This window comes from Episyrphus balteatus, chromosome 1, assembly GCF_945859705.1.
Source record: "Episyrphus balteatus chromosome 1, idEpiBalt1.1, whole genome shotgun sequence".
NCBI classification, from domain to species: domain Eukaryota; kingdom Metazoa; phylum Arthropoda; class Insecta; order Diptera; family Syrphidae; genus Episyrphus; species Episyrphus balteatus.
The window spans coordinates 96,738,880-96,758,982 of record NC_079134.1 but is presented as its reverse complement, the minus strand read 5'-3'; the positions used below and the strand labels follow the sequence as shown (position 1 = coordinate 96,758,982).

Sequence of the window (20,103 nt, the reverse complement as noted above, 5' to 3'; positions counted from 1 at the left end):
AATAATTCGTACATTATACAGTGCCATTCGTATATTATTTCGTATATTATACGAATAGAATATTATTTATTGTAGAACTTTCCGCCATTGAATTTTATTCCTGAAATTTTCTTAAATATGAATTGTTAAAATAATAACCCAAGCATATAACTGTACTTCAAAACTATAAAAATATATTGCATTAACTTTTTACATTTATAAATAAAATTAATGATTTTTATCTTAATTATTATACCATATATGTATTCCACGGTGTTAGTATTTTTTGTCTTGGATGCCCAACTAACAATTTTACTTCCACAAGGGTCTAACGAAGCTGTTTCGATTTTAGAAATATTGCTTGTATACGACCATAGAGAAGCCCATCTGGCCCACCCGAGAAGCTTGATAGGCCTTAGAAGAGTCATATTCAAGTTGATTGGAGAGACTCATAACATGTCTTTAATGCCTTATAGAAACAACCAACATTTCGTCGCCCGAGAGTTGTTTTGTCGTAAACGCCAAAATGGACTTTTTTAAACTGGATATGTAGTAATAGGTTTTAGAACGTTCTCTTTTCATTTCTGTTATCAGATTTGTCCTATCGTTTACCGTTACTGAGATAATTAGTGTGCATTTTGTCGTATATCCACAAAATAAGCATTGGATTAGCGTTGGTTTGTCGTAAGCGCCAACTTTTGGCGTTTACGACAAAAATTCTATGTATTTTTCAGCTTTTTTTTCTTCAGTATTGGTTTGTCGTACGTCGTACAAAACCGATACGGTAGAAAATTTCGAAAGAAATTTTAAAATTGTTTTTTCTTACATGTTTGTATATATCCGAAATAGAATATAAACAGATATAATATACCTACTAGAAAAGTATTTATTGAAAATAAGGACTTCATGTGCTATAGGGACAACGACTTTAAAAACTATGGGCTGCATTAAGCTCTGCGCTACTTGAGGTTTTGCTTTATTCCTAGAGGTGCAAGGAAGAAAAAAGTGCATTTCAGAGACATCTCAAATGTTGTGTTTAATTAAGCCGAAAGTATCTTGACCTCATCCTCGGTCGCAAGAACTGATCTGACACAATATGGAAGTGGGTGTGGCTCATAAATATGTACACTTGTTGATCTTCTATCAAAAACACAAGATCAACAAGTCGACCGTCGGTCGCGGGCGCCACTTCGTTCAAGCGCGCTGTCTTGAAAGAAGTGAAAAAAGGTTGCGGTTTTATTGTTTTATTTTTGTACACTTATTGATCTTGTCGCTTCGTTCACGAGCGCTGTCTTCAACGAAGTGAAGTGAAAAAAAGGTCGCTGTTTTATTGTTTTATTGCTCTTGTATCGATCACACAAGATCAACAAGTCGACTGTAGTCATGGGCGCCTCGCCGTGGCGCCTCTTTGTTCACGCGCGCTGTCGTGAACGAAGCGAAAAAGGGTTGCTGTGAGTTTTGTTATTGCACCCGCTCGCAAAAACACCTGCTGGTCGAAAATTATTTTTTTAAGGCGCCATTGTTCTTCGCGAAAAAAGGTCGCTGTTTTATTGTTTTATTGCTGTACACTTATTGATCTTGTATCGAGCACAAAAGAACAACAAGTCGACCGTCGGTCGCGGGCGGCGCTTCGTTCTAGCGCGCTGTCTTGAAGTGAAAAAAGGTCGCGGTTTTATTGTTTTATTTGTTGTTTCTTTCATGTTTCATAGTCATAGAATGGCTTTTAGTTTTTGTTAAAAAAAATTTTTTTAAATTTTTTTTTTCCATGTTTATGGTCATATTTATTGTTTTATTCTTTGTTTTTAATCTATTTATTTTACTACTATGTAATAAGAAACTATTTTTTAAATGTTTAATTAATAAATAAAAACGAACTGTGAAATTTGAAAATTTACTTTTTTATTTGTCTTGGTATTGGAATGTCGTACGTGCGCCTACTTTGTCGTACGTGTATGGGATGGAAAAAAAGTTGATTTTGGTGGCGTTTACGACAAACTGATTTTGGGTAAAAACCCCGATAATTTGAAAGCCAAACTAGATGTGACAATTTTGACAACATAAATATAAAGAAGATATCGCACAAAATATTCTATTAAAAATTGAAAAAAATCTATCGGCCAGTTTTTTTTTTATAGAAGCTCAAACCTTAAAATGCGATTTCCCAAAATTCCAAAATTGGCGTATACGACAAAACAATTCTCAGGCGACGATTTGAAATTTGAAAATGTGTATTATTGTTGCAGGCTTTTATTTTTATTAAGAAGCTCTGAGTAGACTTGTCGAAGGATTGTGAAAGTCTAAACGAGGTATATCCCAAATAGAATAAAGAAAAAAAATTTTTTTTTTTTCATTTTATTTTTTTTTTGTGTACCTAATACATTTTATTTTTTCATTTTCTTCTTTGTTTTCGATCCAGACAAGTTTTGCTTCTGAAATTAAATTTCCAAACACAATTATATTGAGAAAAAAACTTCTTACTTACTTGACGCATTTTGCTGGATTTGAACCTCGTACATCCTGATTGATAGTCCGGTACCTTACCCATCGAGCTACTCAGGTATATAATAAAAAACTTTCAAATTTGGAGTAGTTGTAACCAGAGCTTCCTAAGGGCTTCGATTTAACTTCCTGATGAGTTGCACTATCTTAAAGAATATGGTGATCATTTGTGTTTTTTTTTCAAAGTTATTATTTTTGGTTATTTTCTGTTTTTTTTTTTTATCTTGTAAAAAATTATTTAATAAAGACTAAATAATATTATATACTGGTTGTCAAACCATGTCATTATTGAGAAGATGAAAGAGAACTTGTTACTCAAGAACAATTTTTTCTGGAATACCTGAAAAATTCGTTTTTTTTAGACTTTAGAGGTTTCACCCGGATGCCGTCAAACCCCATTTTTCCGAAGCAGAAAAAAAAATCTTTAATTTTTTTGGGCTTTTGGCTTTTTCTTAAAAATTAGAGAATTAACTTTGTTTTGAACTTAGATAAAAAATCTAAAATGTCCATCACTATTTTATATTTAAATAAGTGGAGAAGATTAAAATCTTGTTTTCCTTTCTTCTCCACTTACTTGAATATGAACTCCGAATTGGTCAGTAAACCATTTTTAATATCACTATTTTAAACCAATTACCGATATGAAAAGATTCACTTTTTCATTTATTTCTTTATAACAATGAATAAAAAACCTAAAATGGTCACCATAATGGCACTTATCCAAATATTTCTTATTCTCATGAGTTTGCCTGACAGTTTAAAAAATTTAGCTTGTACTCACTTTCACAGGGCTTCTAGAAATAAAATTAGGGAGCCTAACTTCGCTTAGGCAAACTTATAATATTAAATGCATTTTACAATGTTTTGCTTGTATTTAAAGGACTTCTACAAATATAAATAAATATCCCCTAACTTCGCTAAGGCAAACATATAAAACTAAAAGCTTTTCGCGCATGCGCCGGAAATTGAAGTTCTTTTTTTCTCACACAGAGATGCAAAACATACAATTATGTAAGTCGTTATATTTGAAAGTGATATTAAACATAATTTTCAATCAAAAACAATGATTCAACAATTTTTTAATTCAAATATTAGAATGGAGTAACTATAACACATTTATTTTGTGGAATATTTGTTTAAAAAGGCAAAACCGTTTAACTGCGGTTTATTTGAAATTCAACGTAATTTTTTTTTTTAATGAATATCACGACTCATATACTAGTGACATAATTTTGGTAATATAGAACTATAATAATAAATGCATTTAAGGCAATTGAATAAGTTGTAGGTACTTCTACCATACTAAAAAACCTACCTAAGTCATTTTTTAGTCTAATAATTTTCGAATTGGATAAAAAAAATACACAGCATTCATAAAGATTTTGTAAGCAGTTCTAATACAATTTCTTTTGCAAAGCCATTTAAAAGAAGTCAGTTATTTGCTTTTATTTCTTGTGCTTCTACAATAGAATTTCATGTGGCCATATTGAAATTTAAACGAAATGTTTTCATTAATGCTTGTAGAAATTTTTAAATTCCACTTGCACTAGGTTTCTAGGAAGCGGTTAACGAAAGTTAAGCCTCGGAAGTTTGAATTTTCGATTCACAAACTAAATACAAGCCCTGTTAGTCCGGTCAAATTAGACTAAAATAAGGGGGTGAGGTTACATTAATTCCCAGCAAGCTGAAAATTGGTAGGATTGTTGGAAACACCATCAAATATGTATGTTTATAAGTTTCAAAATAGTCATTTTACTGATTAAATAACTTCTACAAACTGTGATTCTACTAAAAGACCATATATTTGGTCTATAAACGTCGATATAAAACCAATAAATGCCAAATTTATATGGGCCTTTTCGATGATTTTGGGCTTAAAACAGAACATTTCAAAGGCCAAAATCTTTCTTAACTGAGCAAACTTTGAAAAACTAAGGACGCCATCGTGTTCAGCATTCTCGAATTATCTTTAGTAGATAGGAGCGCCATCTGTCGGTAAAAAAAAGTTGCATTTTCAAGCACAGTGAAGTTGACCCCGTGTAAAATTTTTGATACTATTGAGGTTAATAAAAAAAATTTCATCTGTATGATAAAAAAAAAACAATCTGCAAAAAAATTTAACCAGGTCCCACATCCCAATAAATTTTTAATAGCTGAAATTTTTGTATTAACCTCAATAGTAATTTACACGGGGTTAACTATTTAACGCAATTCACACACGGCCTAAGATCCAAATTATGATAATAACAAAACATAGGGTATTATTTGACATGTTTGGAAAATTAGATAAATATTTGAATATTTAAACAAAGTATGCGAATGTTCTAAAAGAATACAAATAACTATTTACATATGAATTAAAAAATGAATTTATACATATGAATAATAAAAAGAAATAATAGTTTAAAGGTGCATTCGTAAACATGCCACCGGCCCCCTGAAGGAATTTCAGAAACAAGGTAGTATTTGGTCGCTTGAATATTCCATTTTTGGTGCGAAGAGACACAACACGCACCAGATTGTCCTCGCCGGGATGAAGGACTAGGATTTGTCCTAGCGCCCATCTGGATGGTGGAATATTTGGCTCTTTATAACAACTAGGTCACCAACTTGACAATTCGGGGTCTTCCTTTTCAATTTAGCGCGCTCTTGAAGTGACGCTAGGTACTCATAGTGCCATCGACGCCAAAATCCTTGCATCATATTTTGTATGACTTGCCACCTTCCAAGTCTATTTAGTGGTATCTCAAGGCAGTTGGGCTCTGGCATAGCCGTAGGTATATGGTCTACCTATTAGGAAATGAGATGGTGTTAATGGGTTCAAATCTGTATCGGAAATAGCACAAAGAGGCCTGGAATTTAATAATGCATCAATTTGGGACTACTACCCTCCGGAGGTGTTGTTTAACACTTTTTACCCGCGCTTCCCAGAGTGCCCCAAAATGAGGACTATGTGGAGGAATGAATTCCCATTTGATACCACACTCAAAAAATTTCATGTGTAAATATTACTAATCACTGTGTACATTCTACGAATTTTATTCGTGGTTTTCAGCCACGAATGTTATTCGTTAAATGGACGTATATTAGTATTTTACGAGTATTTTTGCCTGACAGTATTAGTAGAAAAACATTCGTATACTGTAAGAATACTATTAGTAGATTTACTTTATCATTCGTACATTGTAGGTACGAATAATATTGTAGTATTTACTAATGCTCTTCTGATTCATTCGTACATTGTACTGCCATATTCGTAGCATCGTAATATTTACAAATGCCTTTACTAATAATTCGTACATTATACAGTGCCATTCGTATATTATTTCGTATATTATACGAATAGAATATTATTTATTGTAGAACTTTCCGCCATTGAATTTTATTCCTGAAATTTTCTTAAATATGAATTGTTAAAATAATAACCCAAGCATATAACTGTACTTCAAAACTATAAAAATATATTGCATTAACTTTTTACATTTATAAATAAAATTAATGATTTTTATCTTAATTATTATACCATATATGTATTCCACGGTGTTAGTATTTTTTGTCTTGGATGCCCAACTAACAATTTTACTTCCACAAGGGTCTAACGAAGCTGTTTCGATTTTAGAAATATTGCTTGTATACGACCATAGAGAAGCCCATCTGGCCCACCCGAGAAGCTTGATAGGCCTTAGAAGAGTCATATTCAAGTTGATTGGAGAGACTCATAACATGTCTTTAATGCCTTATAGAAACAACCAACATTTGAAATTTGAAAATGTGTATTATTGTTGCAGGCTTTTATTTTTATTAAGAAGCTCTGAGTAGACTTGTCGAAGGATTGTGAAAGTCTAAACGAGGTATATCCCAAATAGAATAAAGAAAAAAAATTTTTTTTTTTTCATTTTATTTTTTTTTTGTGTACCTAATACATTTTATTTTTTCATTTTCTTCTTTGTTTTCGATCCAGACAAGTTTTGCTTCTGAAATTAAATTTCCAAACACAATTATATTGAGAAAAAAACTTCTTACTTACTTGACGCATTTTGCTGGATTTGAACCTCGTACATCCTGATTGATAGTCCGGTACCTTACCCATCGAGCTACTCAGGTATATAATAAAAAACTTTCAAATTTGGAGTAGTTGTAACCAGAGCTTCCTAAGGGCTTCGATTTAACTTCCTGATGAGTTGCACTATCTTAAAGAATATGGTGATCATTTGTGTTTTTTTTTCAAAGTTATTATTTTTGGTTATTTTCTGTTTTTTTTTTATCTTGTAAAAAATTATTTAATAAAGACTAAATAATATTATATACTGGTTGTCAAACCATGTCATTATTGAGAAGATGAAAGAGAACTTGTTACTCAAGAACAATTTTTTCTGGAATACCTGAAAAATTCGTTTTTTTTAGACTTTAGAGGTTTCACCCGGATGCCGTCAAACCCCATTTTTCCGAAGCAGAAAAAAAAATCTTTAATTTTTTTGGGCTTTTGGCTTTTTCTTAAAAATTAGAGAATTAACTTTGTTTTGAACTTAGATAAAAAATCTAAAATGTCCATCACTATTTTATATTTAAATAAGTGGAGAAGATTAAAATCTTGTTTTCCTTTCTTCTCCACTTACTTGAATATGAACTCCGAATTGGTCAGTAAACCATTTTTAATATCACTATTTTAAACCAATTACCGATATGAAAAGATTCACTTTTTCATTTATTTCTTTATAACAATGAATAAAAAACCTAAAATGGTCACCATAATGGCACTTATCCAAATATTTCTTATTCTCATGAGTTTGCCTGACAGTTTAAAAAATTTAGCTTGTACTCACTTTCACAGGGCTTCTAGAAATAAAATTAGGGAGCCTAACTTCGCTTAGGCAAACTTATAAAATTAAATGCATTTTACAATGTTTTGCTTGTATTTAAAGGACTTCTACAAATATAAATAAATATCCCCTAACTTCGCTAAGGCAAACATATAAAACTAAAAGCTTTTCGCGCATGCGCCGGAAATTGAAGTTCTTTTTTTCTCACACAGAGATGCAAAACATACAATTATGTAAGTCGTTATATTTGAAAGTGATATTAAACATAATTTTCAATCAAAAACAATGATTCAACAATTTTTTAATTCAAATATTAGAATGGAGTAACTATAACACATTTATTTTGTGGAATATTTGTTTAAAAAGGCAAAACCGTTTAACTGCGGTTTATTTGAAATTCAACGTAATTTTTTTTTTTAATGAATATCACGACTCATATACTAGTGACATAATTTTGGTAATATAGAACTATAATAATAAATGCATTTAAGGCAATTGAATAAGTTGTAGGTACTTCTACCATACTAAAAAACCTACCTAAGTCATTTTTTAGTCTAATAATTTTCGAATTGGATAAAAAAAATACACAGCATTCATAAAGATTTTGTAAGCAGTTCTAATACAATTTCTTTTGCAAAGCCATTTAAAAGAAGTCAGTTATTTGCTTTTATTTCTTGTGCTTCTACAATAGAATTTCATGTGGCCATATTGAAATTTAAACGAAATGTTTTCATTAATGCTTGTAGAAATTTTTAAATTCCACTTGCACTAGGTTTCTAGGAAGCGGTTAACGAAAGTTAAGCCTCGGAAGTTTGAATTTTCGATTCACAAACTAAATACAAGCCCTGTTAGTCCGGTCAAATTAGACTAAAATAAGGGGGTGAGGTTACATTAATTCCCAGCAAGCTGAAAATTGGTAGGATTGTTGGAAACACCATCATAATATAAAAAAAAAGTTTTTTGTCAAATATGTATGTTTAAAAGTTTCAAAATAGTCATTTTACTGATTAAATAACTTCTACAAACTGTGATTCTACTAAAAGACCATATATTTGGTCTATAAACGTCGATATAAAACCAATAAATGCCAAATTTATATGGGCCTTTTCGATGATTTTGGGCTTAAAACAGAACATTTCAAAGGCCAAAATCTTTCTTAACTGAGCAAACTTTGAAAAACTAAGGACGCCATCGTGTTCAGCATTCTCGAATTATCTTTAGTAGATAGGAGCGCCATCTGTCGGTAAAAAAAAGTTGCATTTTCAAGCACAGTGAAGTTGACCCCGTGTAAAATTTTTGATACTATTGAGGTTAATAAAAAAAATTTCATCTGTATGATAAAAAAAAAACAATCTGCAAAAAAATTTAACCAGGTCCCACATCCCAATAAATTTTTAATAGCTGAAATTTTTGTATTAACCTCAATAGTAATTTACACGGGGTTAACTATTTAACGCAATTCACACACGGCCTAAGATCCAAATTATGATAATAACAAAACATAGGGTATTATTTGACATGTTTGGAAAATTAGATAAATATTTGAATATTTAAACAAAGTATGCGAATGTTCTAAAAGAATACAAATAACTATTTACATATGAATTAAAAAATGAATTTATACATATGAATAATAAAAAGAAATAATAGTTTAAAGGTGCATTCGTAAACATGCCACCGGCCCCCTGCAGGAATTTCAGAAACAAGGTAGTATTTGGTCGCTTGAATATTCCATTTTTGGTGCGAAGAGACACAACACGCACCAGATTGTCCTCGCCGGGATGAAGGACTAGGATTTGTCCTAGCGCCCATCTGGATGGTGGAATATTTGGCTCTTTATAACAACTAGGTCACCAACTTGACAATTCGGGGTCTTCCTTTTCAATTTAGCGCGCTCTTGAAGTGACGCTAGGTACTCATAGTGCCATCGACGCCAAAATCCTTGCATCATATTTTGTATGACTTGCCACCTTCCAAGTCTATTTAGTGGTATCTCAAGGCAGTTGGGCTCTGGCATAGCCGTAGGTATATGGTCTACCTATTAGGAAATGAGATGGTGTTAATGGGTTCAAATCTGTATCGGAAATAGCACAAAGAGGCCTGGAATTTAATAATGCATCAATTTGGGACTACTACCCTCCGGAGGTGTTGTTTAACACTTTTTACCCGCGCTTCCCAGAGTGCCCCAAAATGAGGACTATGTGGAGGAATGAATTCCCATTTGATACCACACTCAAAAAATTTCATGTGTAAATATTACTAATCACTGTGTACATTCTACGAATTTTATTCGTGGTTTTCAGCCACGAATGTTATTCGTTAAATGGACGTATATTAGTATTTTTACGAGTATTTTATTAGTATTAGTAGAAAAACATTCGTATACTGTAAGAATACTATTAGTAGATTTACTTTATCATTCGTACATTGTAGGTACGAATAATATTGTAGTATTTACTAATGCTCTTCTGATTCATTCGTACATTGTACTGCCATATTCGTAGCATCGTAATATTTACAAATGCCTTTACTAATAATTCGTACATTATACAGTGCCATTCGTATATTATTTCGTATATTATACGAATAGAATATTATTTATTGTAGAACTTTCCGCCATTGAATTTTATTCCTGAAATTTTCTTAAATATGAATTGTTAAAATAATAACCCAAGCATATAACTGTACTTCAAAACTATAAAAATATATTGCATTAACTTTTTACATTTATAAATAAAATTAATGATTTTTATCTTAATTATTATACCATATATGTATTCCACGGTGTTAGTATTTTTTGTCTTGGATGCCCAACTAACAATTTTACTTCCACAAGGGTCTAACGAAGCTGTTTCGATTTTAGAAATATTGCTTGTATACGACCATAGAGAAGCCCATCTGGCCCACCCGAGAAGCTTGATAGGCCTTAGAAGAGTCATATTCAAGTTGATTGGAGAGACTCATAACATGTCTTTAATGCCTTATAGAAACAACCAACATTTGAAATTTGAAAATGTGTATTATTGTTGCAGGCTTTTATTTTTATTAAGAAGCTCTGAGTAGACTTGTCGAAGGATTGTGAAAGTCTAAACGAGGTATATCCCAAATAGAATAAAGAAAAAAAATTTTTTTTTTTTCATTTTATTTTTTTTTTGTGTACCTAATACATTTTATTTTTTCATTTTCTTCTTTGTTTTCGATCCAGACAAGTTTTGCTTCTGAAATTAAATTTCCAAACACAATTATATTGAGAAAAAAACTTCTTACTTACTTGACGCATTTTGCTGGATTTGAACCTCGTACATCCTGATTGATAGTCCGGTACCTTACCCATCGAGCTACTCAGGTATATAATAAAAAACTTTCAAATTTGGAGTAGTTGTAACCAGAGCTTCCTAAGGGCTTCGATTTAACTTCCTGATGAGTTGCACTATCTTAAAGAATATGGTGATCATTTGTGTTTTTTTTTCAAAGTTATTATTTTTGGTTATTTTCTGTTTTTTTTTTATCTTGTAAAAAATTATTTAATAAAGACTAAATAATATTATATACTGGTTGTCAAACCATGTCATTATTGAGAAGATGAAAGAGAACTTGTTACTCAAGAACAATTTTTTCTGGAATATCTGAAAAATTCGTTTTTTTTAGACTTTAGAGGTTTCACCCGGATGCCGTCAAACCCCATTTTTCCGAAGCAGAAAAAAAAATCTTTAATTTTTTTGGGCTTTTGGCTTTTTCTTAAAAATTAGAGAATTAACTTTGTTTTGAACTTAGATAAAAAATCTAAAATGTCCATCACTATTTTATATTTAAATAAGTGGAGAAGATTAAAATCTTGTTTTCCTTTCTTCTCCACTTACTTGAATATGAACTCCGAATTGGTCAGTAAACCATTTTTAATATCACTATTTTAAACCAATTACCGATATGAAAAGATTCACTTTTTCATTTATTTCTTTATAACAATGAATAAAAAACCTAAAATGGTCACCATAATGGCACTTATCCAAATATTTCTTATTCTCATGAGTTTGCCTGACAGTTTAAAAAATTTAGCTTGTACTCACTTTCACAGGGCTTCTAGAAATAAAATTAGGGAGCCTAACTTCGCTTAGGCAAACTTATAAAATTAAATGCATTTTACAATGTTTTGCTTGTACTTAAAGGACTTCTACAAATATAAATAAATATCCCCTAACTTCGCTAAGGCAAACATATAAAACTAAAAGCTTTTCGCGCATGCGCCGGAAATTGAAGTTCTTTTTTTCTCACACAGAGATGCAAAACATACAATTATGTAAGTCGTTATATTTGAAAGTGATATTAAACATAATTTTCAATCAAAAACAATGATTCAACAATTTTTTAATTCAAATATTAGAATGGAGTAACTATAACACATTTATTTTGTGGAATATTTGTTTAAAAAGGCAAAACCGTTTAACTGCGGTTTATTTGAAATTCAACGTAATTTTTTTTTTTAATGAATATCACGACTCATATACTAGTGACATAATTTTGGTAATATAGAACTATAATAATAAATGCATTTAAGGCAATTGAATAAGTTGTAGGTACTTCTACCATACTAAAAAACCTACCTAAGTCATTTTTTAGTCTAATAATTTTCGAATTGGATAAAAAAAATACACAGCATTCATAAAGATTTTGTAAGCAGTTCTAATACAATTTCTTTTGCAAAGCCATTTAAAAGAAGTCAGTTATTTGCTTTTATTTCTTGTGCTTCTACAATAGAATTTCATGTGGCCATATTGAAATTTAAACGAAATGTTTTCATTAATGCTTGTAGAAATTTTTAAATTCCACTTGCACTAGGTTTCTAGGAAGCGGTTAACGAAAGTTAAGCCTCGGAAGTTTGAATTTTCGATTCACAAACTAAATACAAGCCCTGTTAGTCCGGTCAAATTAGACTAAAATAAGGGGGTGAGGTTACATTAATTCCCAGCAAGCTGAAAATTGGTAGGATTGTTGGAAACACCATCATAATATAAATCTAAAAAGTCCTCATCGATCCGAGGCCTGGAAAAAAATTTACGGGGGGTCAAAGGTCACAAAAACTGATTTTTCACGATTTTCAGCAAAACGGTAAGTCTTATCAAAAAAATTTCAATGCGAGAATTGTAGACCAGATTATTATATATAAAAAGTGTCATGACACTTTTTTTCCTGAGACCCACCGTTTCTTAGGTATAACGATTCAAAAAGTTGAAGTTGAGTTGTAATCGTCATAAACAGGCCTATTCTAAAATAACTCCTAACTGAAAAGTTCCTGAAATTTCATTATTTTTTTAGCTTGGATTTCGTTCTTCAATGGTTAAGAATATGGGAAAGCAATTGGGGCCCTTCTCCCGAAACCATTTCCCTGGGAATTTTTGTTTAGAATATGTCTGAATATATACAGGGTGTGCAATAGAGAATGGACAACCCTAAAATGGCTGATAGCTATACTATGACTATGACTGTTCTAAAAACAGATAAAAAAAAGTTCTATCGCAACCCGTTCATAAAATATTGGTTTTTTTTCGTTCAGTGTATTTTAAATTTTATCATTTTATGTTTTCGTTCACTGCAACCACGAATGAACGAATTTTATTTATTTCTTTTTTTTTATAATTTTCTACAATAATTGTATGAGAACATAAACGCTTTAAAAACTGCACAGCTATTGCACATTTTCGTAAAAAAAAATTTGAATTCTGTTTTTTGATGCAAAATGTAAAAAATGTATGAAAAGTTTTAAACACCTGTAGTATAAAATAAGTCTATAGAAACCTAGGTGGCGAATTTTCCTAAAAATATTCCCCTTAAACGAAAGTATTTTTTAAGAAAGTTGGCCACCTAGGTTTCTATAGATTTATTTTATACTACAGATGTTTAAAATTTTTCATAAAATCCTTTTTTTTACATTTTGCATCAAAAAACAGATTTCAAATTTTTTTTACGAAAATGTGCAATAGCTGTGCAGTTTTTGAAGCGTTTATATACTCATACAATTATTGTAGAAAATTATAAAAATAAAGAAATAAATAAAATTCGTTCATTCGTGGTTGCAGTGAACGAAAACATAAAATGATAAAATTTAAAATACACTGAACGAAAAAAAAAACAATATTTTATGAACGGGTTGCGATAGAACTTTTTTCTATCTGTTTTTAGAACAGTCATAAGTATAGCTATCAGCCATTTTAGGGTTGTCCATTCTCTATTGCACACCCTGTATATATTCAGACATATTCTAAACAAAAATTCCCAGGGAAATGGTTTCGGGAGAAGGCCCCAATCGGAAAAATGGCGAAAATTTCCATTTTTTTTTTGCTTTCCCATATTCTTAAGAGTGGGTGTCCCCGAATGACGAACTCAGACTTCATTTAAATGAGTTTGTGTGTATTAGTGACCTTTCTTCGCCATACATCTCTCACGTTCAACGTCATCTCAACTCAGTTCTCTCTCGGTATCTTTATTTGCATTCTCTTTCTCTTTCTAGAGAACCAAAGTCATAAAATTAAAGTCTATTTAGGTAGAAAAAACAAATCAGCATCAAGGAAATAGCAAAAAAAAGGGTTGCAAGCCTTGCAAGTGTATATTGCGGTTTTGCTTTGCGCAACCGAATTCACTTGTGTTTTCGTTTTCCGTTGGTTTTACTCTATGTGCAAGAGTCATGGTAGGTATATTTATGAAGAAAAAAATGGTATGATATTCAGTGTTGAATTTTTCTTTCTTTCTGCGCATCTATGTACTTACATCACTTGGTATTCTATATAACTTTTGCAAGTATTCGTAGGCGCAGGAATCTGATCGACTTTTTTTTTCTTTGTTATAGTATTCAGTGATGATATTTATTTTAGTAGTTTAAAAACAAATTTTTTCAACATTTTTTTTTTGGCAAATAAAACGTTTATTTTTTAAAACTATTAGGTACATATTTGTTTATTTATTTGAATGTTTTTAACTTTTTCTTTCGAATTTGTACATAGATTTATATATTATATTATTAATTGATATTATTGTTATTCATATACAGGGTGTCCCAAAAGTAATGGATCAAACGAAATATGCAGATAGGCCAACTTTAGGGCTCTCAGAATTTGGTAACTTGTTTATCCCAAATCCTTACGGTTTTCAATTTAATGCAGTTTTTGTGAATTATCGAAAAATCTCGACTTTGCAACAGTATTTTGCTTCCTCCGGTCATAATTGATTTTTGTTTTTTACAATTCTTTCACTAAAACATTGCCTAATAATAAGAAATAATTATTTAATCAAAATATTTTTTATTTCATACGTCATTTTGCTGCAAATTATGTAACAGTTCCATGTTTTATAAAAACTCAATTTCTTACTCACAGAAAAAGACAATTTCATCTATAAAGTCAAATTCGAAAATTTAGATTTTTGTATTATAATGCGAATAACATTACAGACTGCCTGTCTTTCCAAATTTTGTTTTCATAGAAAAAAATATATCCATACAGTTGCTCAGAAGAATACCTAACATGCAACATCATAAATTTATGAAAGAGATAAATAAACCACTTTAAAAAAAAAAACAAGAATACAAAAAAAAACTCGTTTATCCTATTTCCTATTCCATATACCCACCACGCAACACCAGATACCATACATTGCAAACGTGCGAGAGATCCATTTCCTGTATCCTCTCATTTTCGCGAAAAAATACAACACTTTGCATGCACTTAGCCTGGCGCCAATCCTTTTTTATGGAAAAACCTATGTACAAACAATATGTAGAATGCAGATACCTAAGTTCATCTTATTCTTTATACCACCAAACAACCACTCGACAGAGCGAGTGCGAGAGATCATGTAGAAACAAAATAGAAGATAATAAAGAGAGAGATACAACTAGCGCCAGCGGAATTTGTTTGAACTACAAGTTCCAATACATACGCATTCCATGAATTTCTGAGGAAAAAAATGGAAAGTAGACTCTTTTTCAAAAATTAATTGTAAGAAAACTATTATAGCAATTCTTATTTTCTAACTTGATATTGATAGAAAAAATAATGAAAAAAAATATAACAAAAAATCTAAAAATTCTGGTTTCATTGTACAGTTTATTGTTTTTTTGACTACTTAAAAAGCGATTGGAGGGTTACAAAATAATATTTTCCAACAAAATATAGTTTTACTCCATAGTCCATAAACTAAGCTTTTAAATAAAATAAAAATCAAAATCATACTTTGAAAAACAAAGAAATTAAACCACTTTTTTTTTTTAAAGTTAAGAAAAAATGACTTTTTAGTATTTTTTTTGTTGTTTAAGACCTTAAAACTTAATATAAATTTCTTAAACTAATCGATGTGTTAGTATTTGAGTTGAGGTACTTATTTCTTTTTATTTCGATGAATTTTATCAATAATTGCAGAAGTTATAGGGGGAAGTGGTCACCCTTCGTACAGTTTTTACTTATTTATTTTTAGTTATTTATTTACTCACTCCAGCTTCGCGAAAATGGACTTTATTTGTAATATGTATATTATTACACTTTACAAAAAAATTTGACACTTATAAGTCAAAGGCTTAAATAGTTATAGCCATTTTACTGGGATTAGATTTTTGTACGAATCCTCCCCACCCGTGGGGTACCTTCGTACAGCACATGGGGTACATTCGTACAGGATATTTAAAACGTTAATTTGACTAACTTTTGATTTGTCAAATGCCAAATTTGAGTTTTAAAATATTTAATTACTTATTAATTTATTAATTAATTGAACTTGACTCAGAAAAAAACAAAAACAAATAAAAAACTTAATTTTTCGCGATTCGACGATTCTGAAACAAATTATCATTTACATATATAAAAATACCAACCTTAATTTACTATAGAATGCGAAAAACTTATTATAGAGGTTTTAATTTCATTTCAATAAAACTGTAACTCCGTGTTTTGATTGTTATCTGCTCAAGAAAATTTACTGGCGGGCATACGTATGCGTTTGCGTACGAATGTGCCCCATGTTTGACTGTACGAATGCTCCCCAAGCTGTACATAATGCAGAAAAATCGATTTTTGAAAAAATGTACAGAGATTTTGCAATATTTATAATTAAAACACAAATTTAACACTTTAAACAACAATTCTTCATTACTGTTTAGCCAAAAACATACTTAACTTAAACACAACATGACATCAAATGTACATAAAAAAATTACTCAGAGCACTAAAAAACACTAAAAGTCCTGTGGCGGCCGAATCCGTTGCACTTAGGATTCAAAATTTATCTAGCAGCTCGGCGCCTACTATGTCTATGCACACTAGTAAGCACGTGTTTGAATACCGTTTAGTTTTTGTTTTAAGCTCACTGTACGAAGGGTGACCGTGTACGAAGGGTGACCACTTCCCCCTAACACTAAAGGACAATAATTTATTCTTAAACATAAATATTACTCACCTTGTTTTTGTTGTACTTTTAGGTTTTCATTCGATGCTCGGTTTTGTAATCACTTTATATCCCTAGCCAGCGCCGTATTAAGCTTTTTTGTGCCCTGAAGAGTAAATGATGCCCCCTTTGCATATATTGTATGTTTTACTTCATACAAAATTAAATACCTACTTAAGAAAACAAATTACAACGAATTCCAGAAAATTAAAATTAATTTTATTTATAATAGTAGTTACAAGAATATGTACATATGTATACGACTTTTTTTTTTACAGATTTTTACTTAATTTTTGAAATATTGTTTTCTCGTTTTTTTAGCAGCGAAGTCTTTTATAAGTTCATCGAAATCTATTTCATGAAGCAAATCACTCTCAATACAGAGCAGAAATAGTGCATCAAGTCTTTCCTGCGTTATCATTGTTCGACAAGAACTTTTTAAGCGTTTTAATTGACTAAATGATCTTTCCGCATAACAATTTGTCACAATCAGACTTAAAAATTAACGTAATGCTGTGCCTACGTTCGGAAACGCTGATGTAATTTTATCTTCCCACATAATCTTATATAAATTAGCTTGATTGAAAAATTTAAAACTATTGCCATTTTTATGCATCACATAACGATGGAATTGTATTAACTCGTCAGAAAGTTCTGAATTTAAATCTTCCGGATAATTTGACACCAAACGCTGGGCACAGGCTAAAACGTTGACTTTTTCATTGCTTGTGCAAAGAAAATCAAATCGTGTAGAAATTTCTTTATATATTTGACCTCTGGAATCCATTTGTATTCTTAACTTATAGATAATAACATAAAAAGCGTTTATTCGAAACTTATCATTCGAGCTTAAATCTACATCGGGAGTATTACCATCGTTAGCCATTTTTTTGCGAATTCGTTTTCGTGTAATCATGTAGCTGCCATCAGGTAGAAGTTCCTTAGAGCGCATTTCAATAGTGTCGAAATTATCACGCATTTTCTCCAGTTGATCGCACAATGATCTATACAAATTCGCGCATGTCAGTAGTGTTAGGTCTTCGTTTTGCAAAACCTTATTGACTTTTTTAAAACTTTGTAAAATATCGTTCCAAATCACAAGCATAAAGGCAAATTCTAGTTTATTCATTTTGTTTAGTAGATCACCAGCTTCCCTCCTAGCATCTCCTTTGAATGTATTATCTTCAAAAATGTCAGTATCTAATAATTTATAATCCCACTGAGGAAAACCGGAAAAAGTTCAAACAGGCTAATAAGGTCAGCAACGCCCATATCCGACGAATCAAATTCCTGCATGATCAAAAATTAGGACAAAAAATACTTCAATGTCCCACAGGGAGTAAACATTTTTGGTCATTTGCTAAAAACATTAAAAACTCTTCGTCATCTGCGGTTCCAACGCTTGTCTTATATGACACTCCCTTTGTAAGCTCTGTTGAGAAAGCTAATCTTCTTGCAAGGCAGTTCGCTGCCAACTCTACACTGCCAGATAGTGTCATGACTCCTCCAGTACTAGAGTGTACAGTGGCAAGAGTCCTGAAAGACCTTGACATACACAAATCCGCTGGCCTGGATAGTATCCCTCCCATCGTTCTGAAGAGGTGTTCTTCCTCTGCGTAAGCTTTTTCATCTGTCCTACTCTACTGGACTCGTTCCGAGTGGATGGAAAACCGCATTTGTCCAGCCTGTCCCTAAAAAAGGCGAATCCTCCTCACCCTCCTCACCCTTCAACTACACTATGAGTCAAATTTTCTCAAGTGGGCCACCTAAAACCGACTTCTCGAATTTGATGCTTTTTTTGCATATATTGAAAGATTTGCGTGTTAAAAATAATATTCCACAGTATTTTTGAAAAATTTCAATTTTGTTAAAAGTTATAAACAAATGAAATTTTTCAGGTCTTTTTGTTAAAATGGCTATATCTCAGTAATGAAATCATAAAAATAAATAAAATTTGGTACACATATTACCAATTGTACACCCAACAATTTACTTAAAAAAAAAATTTTTCAAAAAAAAAAAATTATTAAACCGTTTTCTTATATTATATTCGATTTGAAATTTTATAAGCTTTCATTATCTGAAAGAAAATTTTAGTGCAATTCATAAGAAAAAAAGTTATGCATGTTTAAACTTTGCCGCATATTTATTTTTAATAGCACTTGTCAACAAAATTGAACTTTTTTTCTGCCACAAGAACCAAAATATACTTTTCTAGTGGTTTTTGGGGTCTTGAACTCGAATCCGAAGTCAGAAAAATGTGATTGACCTCCGTTTTTGAAATATTACCGTTATAAAAAGCAAAAAAGCGTAATTTTGGCTGTTTTCAAGGTTATGTTTTTATGTGGTATAATTCATTAAAAACAAATTTGTAACGGTGTCTATGAGAACATATTTTATTCTTCCAAAAACTGTTTAAATCTTTTCGATATCTTTTTTATTGGCCGAGATATTTTTAATTAAGTAAGTCTTTGACATATCGAGACAAGTTAAGCAAAGTCCAACGTTCAGCCTGCATGTGCATCAGCGGAGCTCTCCGTTCGACACCTTCCGCCGCTCTTGATATATTACTCAATCTTCCACCCATAGATATATTCAGCAAGCAGGTGGCCGCGAGCACTGCTATTCGACTCCAAGCCATCTCTCAATGGACCAATAACTCTATTGGCCACACAAATATTCTGAATTCATTCGGATCAATCCACAGTCACTCCGACTACACCACCCCACAATTGGTTTTCGGCAATAATTATGAAGTCACCATCCCAAATAGATCAGAATGGGACAATGCCGAGTTTCTAAGAGATGATTCAATTCATTTCTATACAGATGGTTCTAAAACCAATGACGGAGTGGGTGGCGGGGTTTACTCCGATAGACTTAATGTTAGTCTCTCCTTCCGTCTCCCTAATCACTGCAGCGTGTTCCAAGCGGAAATAATGGCGATTAAAGAAGTGCTGACTTGGCTCAAAGAAAACGTGATATCTACATCGGATATCCGCATCTTCTCTGATAGCCAGGCCGCCCTTAAATCGTTAGCTTCGGTTTCCACAAACTCCGTTACTGCCCGCGACTGTCGATCATCTCTCATGGAGATGTCAGAACAGTTTAACATTCACCTTTTCTGGGTGCCGGGTCACAGAGATATTCTGGGAAACTGTGAAGCAGACGAACTCGCCAGAAATGGAACTCTAATACCAATTTTACCCAATAAGGCAAATATTGGTATACCAATCGCAACGTGCAAACTCATGCTGAAGCAAGAAGCTATAGAGGCAACAAACATACGATGGTCAAACATTATAACTTGCCAAACGACCAAGCAGATCTGGCCTAGGCTAGATCCTAAACGTTCAAAAGATTTGTTGTCTCTAAGCAG

At 31.7% G+C, this 20,103-nt stretch overlaps 1 protein-coding gene across 1 annotated transcript; it reads right to left on the bottom strand.

Annotated features, from left to right (window-relative positions):
- Positions 1 to 17,226: 17,226 nt before the first annotated feature.
- On the bottom strand, positions 17,227 to 17,853 carry LOC129909003 (uncharacterized). The gene has a single exon (XM_055985918.1). The coding sequence runs from the start codon at positions 17,851 to 17,853 to the stop codon at positions 17,227 to 17,229; it is 627 nt and encodes a 208-aa protein (XP_055841893.1).
- Between the last annotated feature and the right edge of the window lie 2,250 nt (positions 17,854 to 20,103).

Excerpts from the sequence above, each read along its gene's own strand:
- LOC129909003 (XM_055985918.1), bottom strand. The coding sequence starts at position 17,853 with ATGAATAAACTAGAATTTGCCTTTATGCTTGTGATTTGGAACGATATT.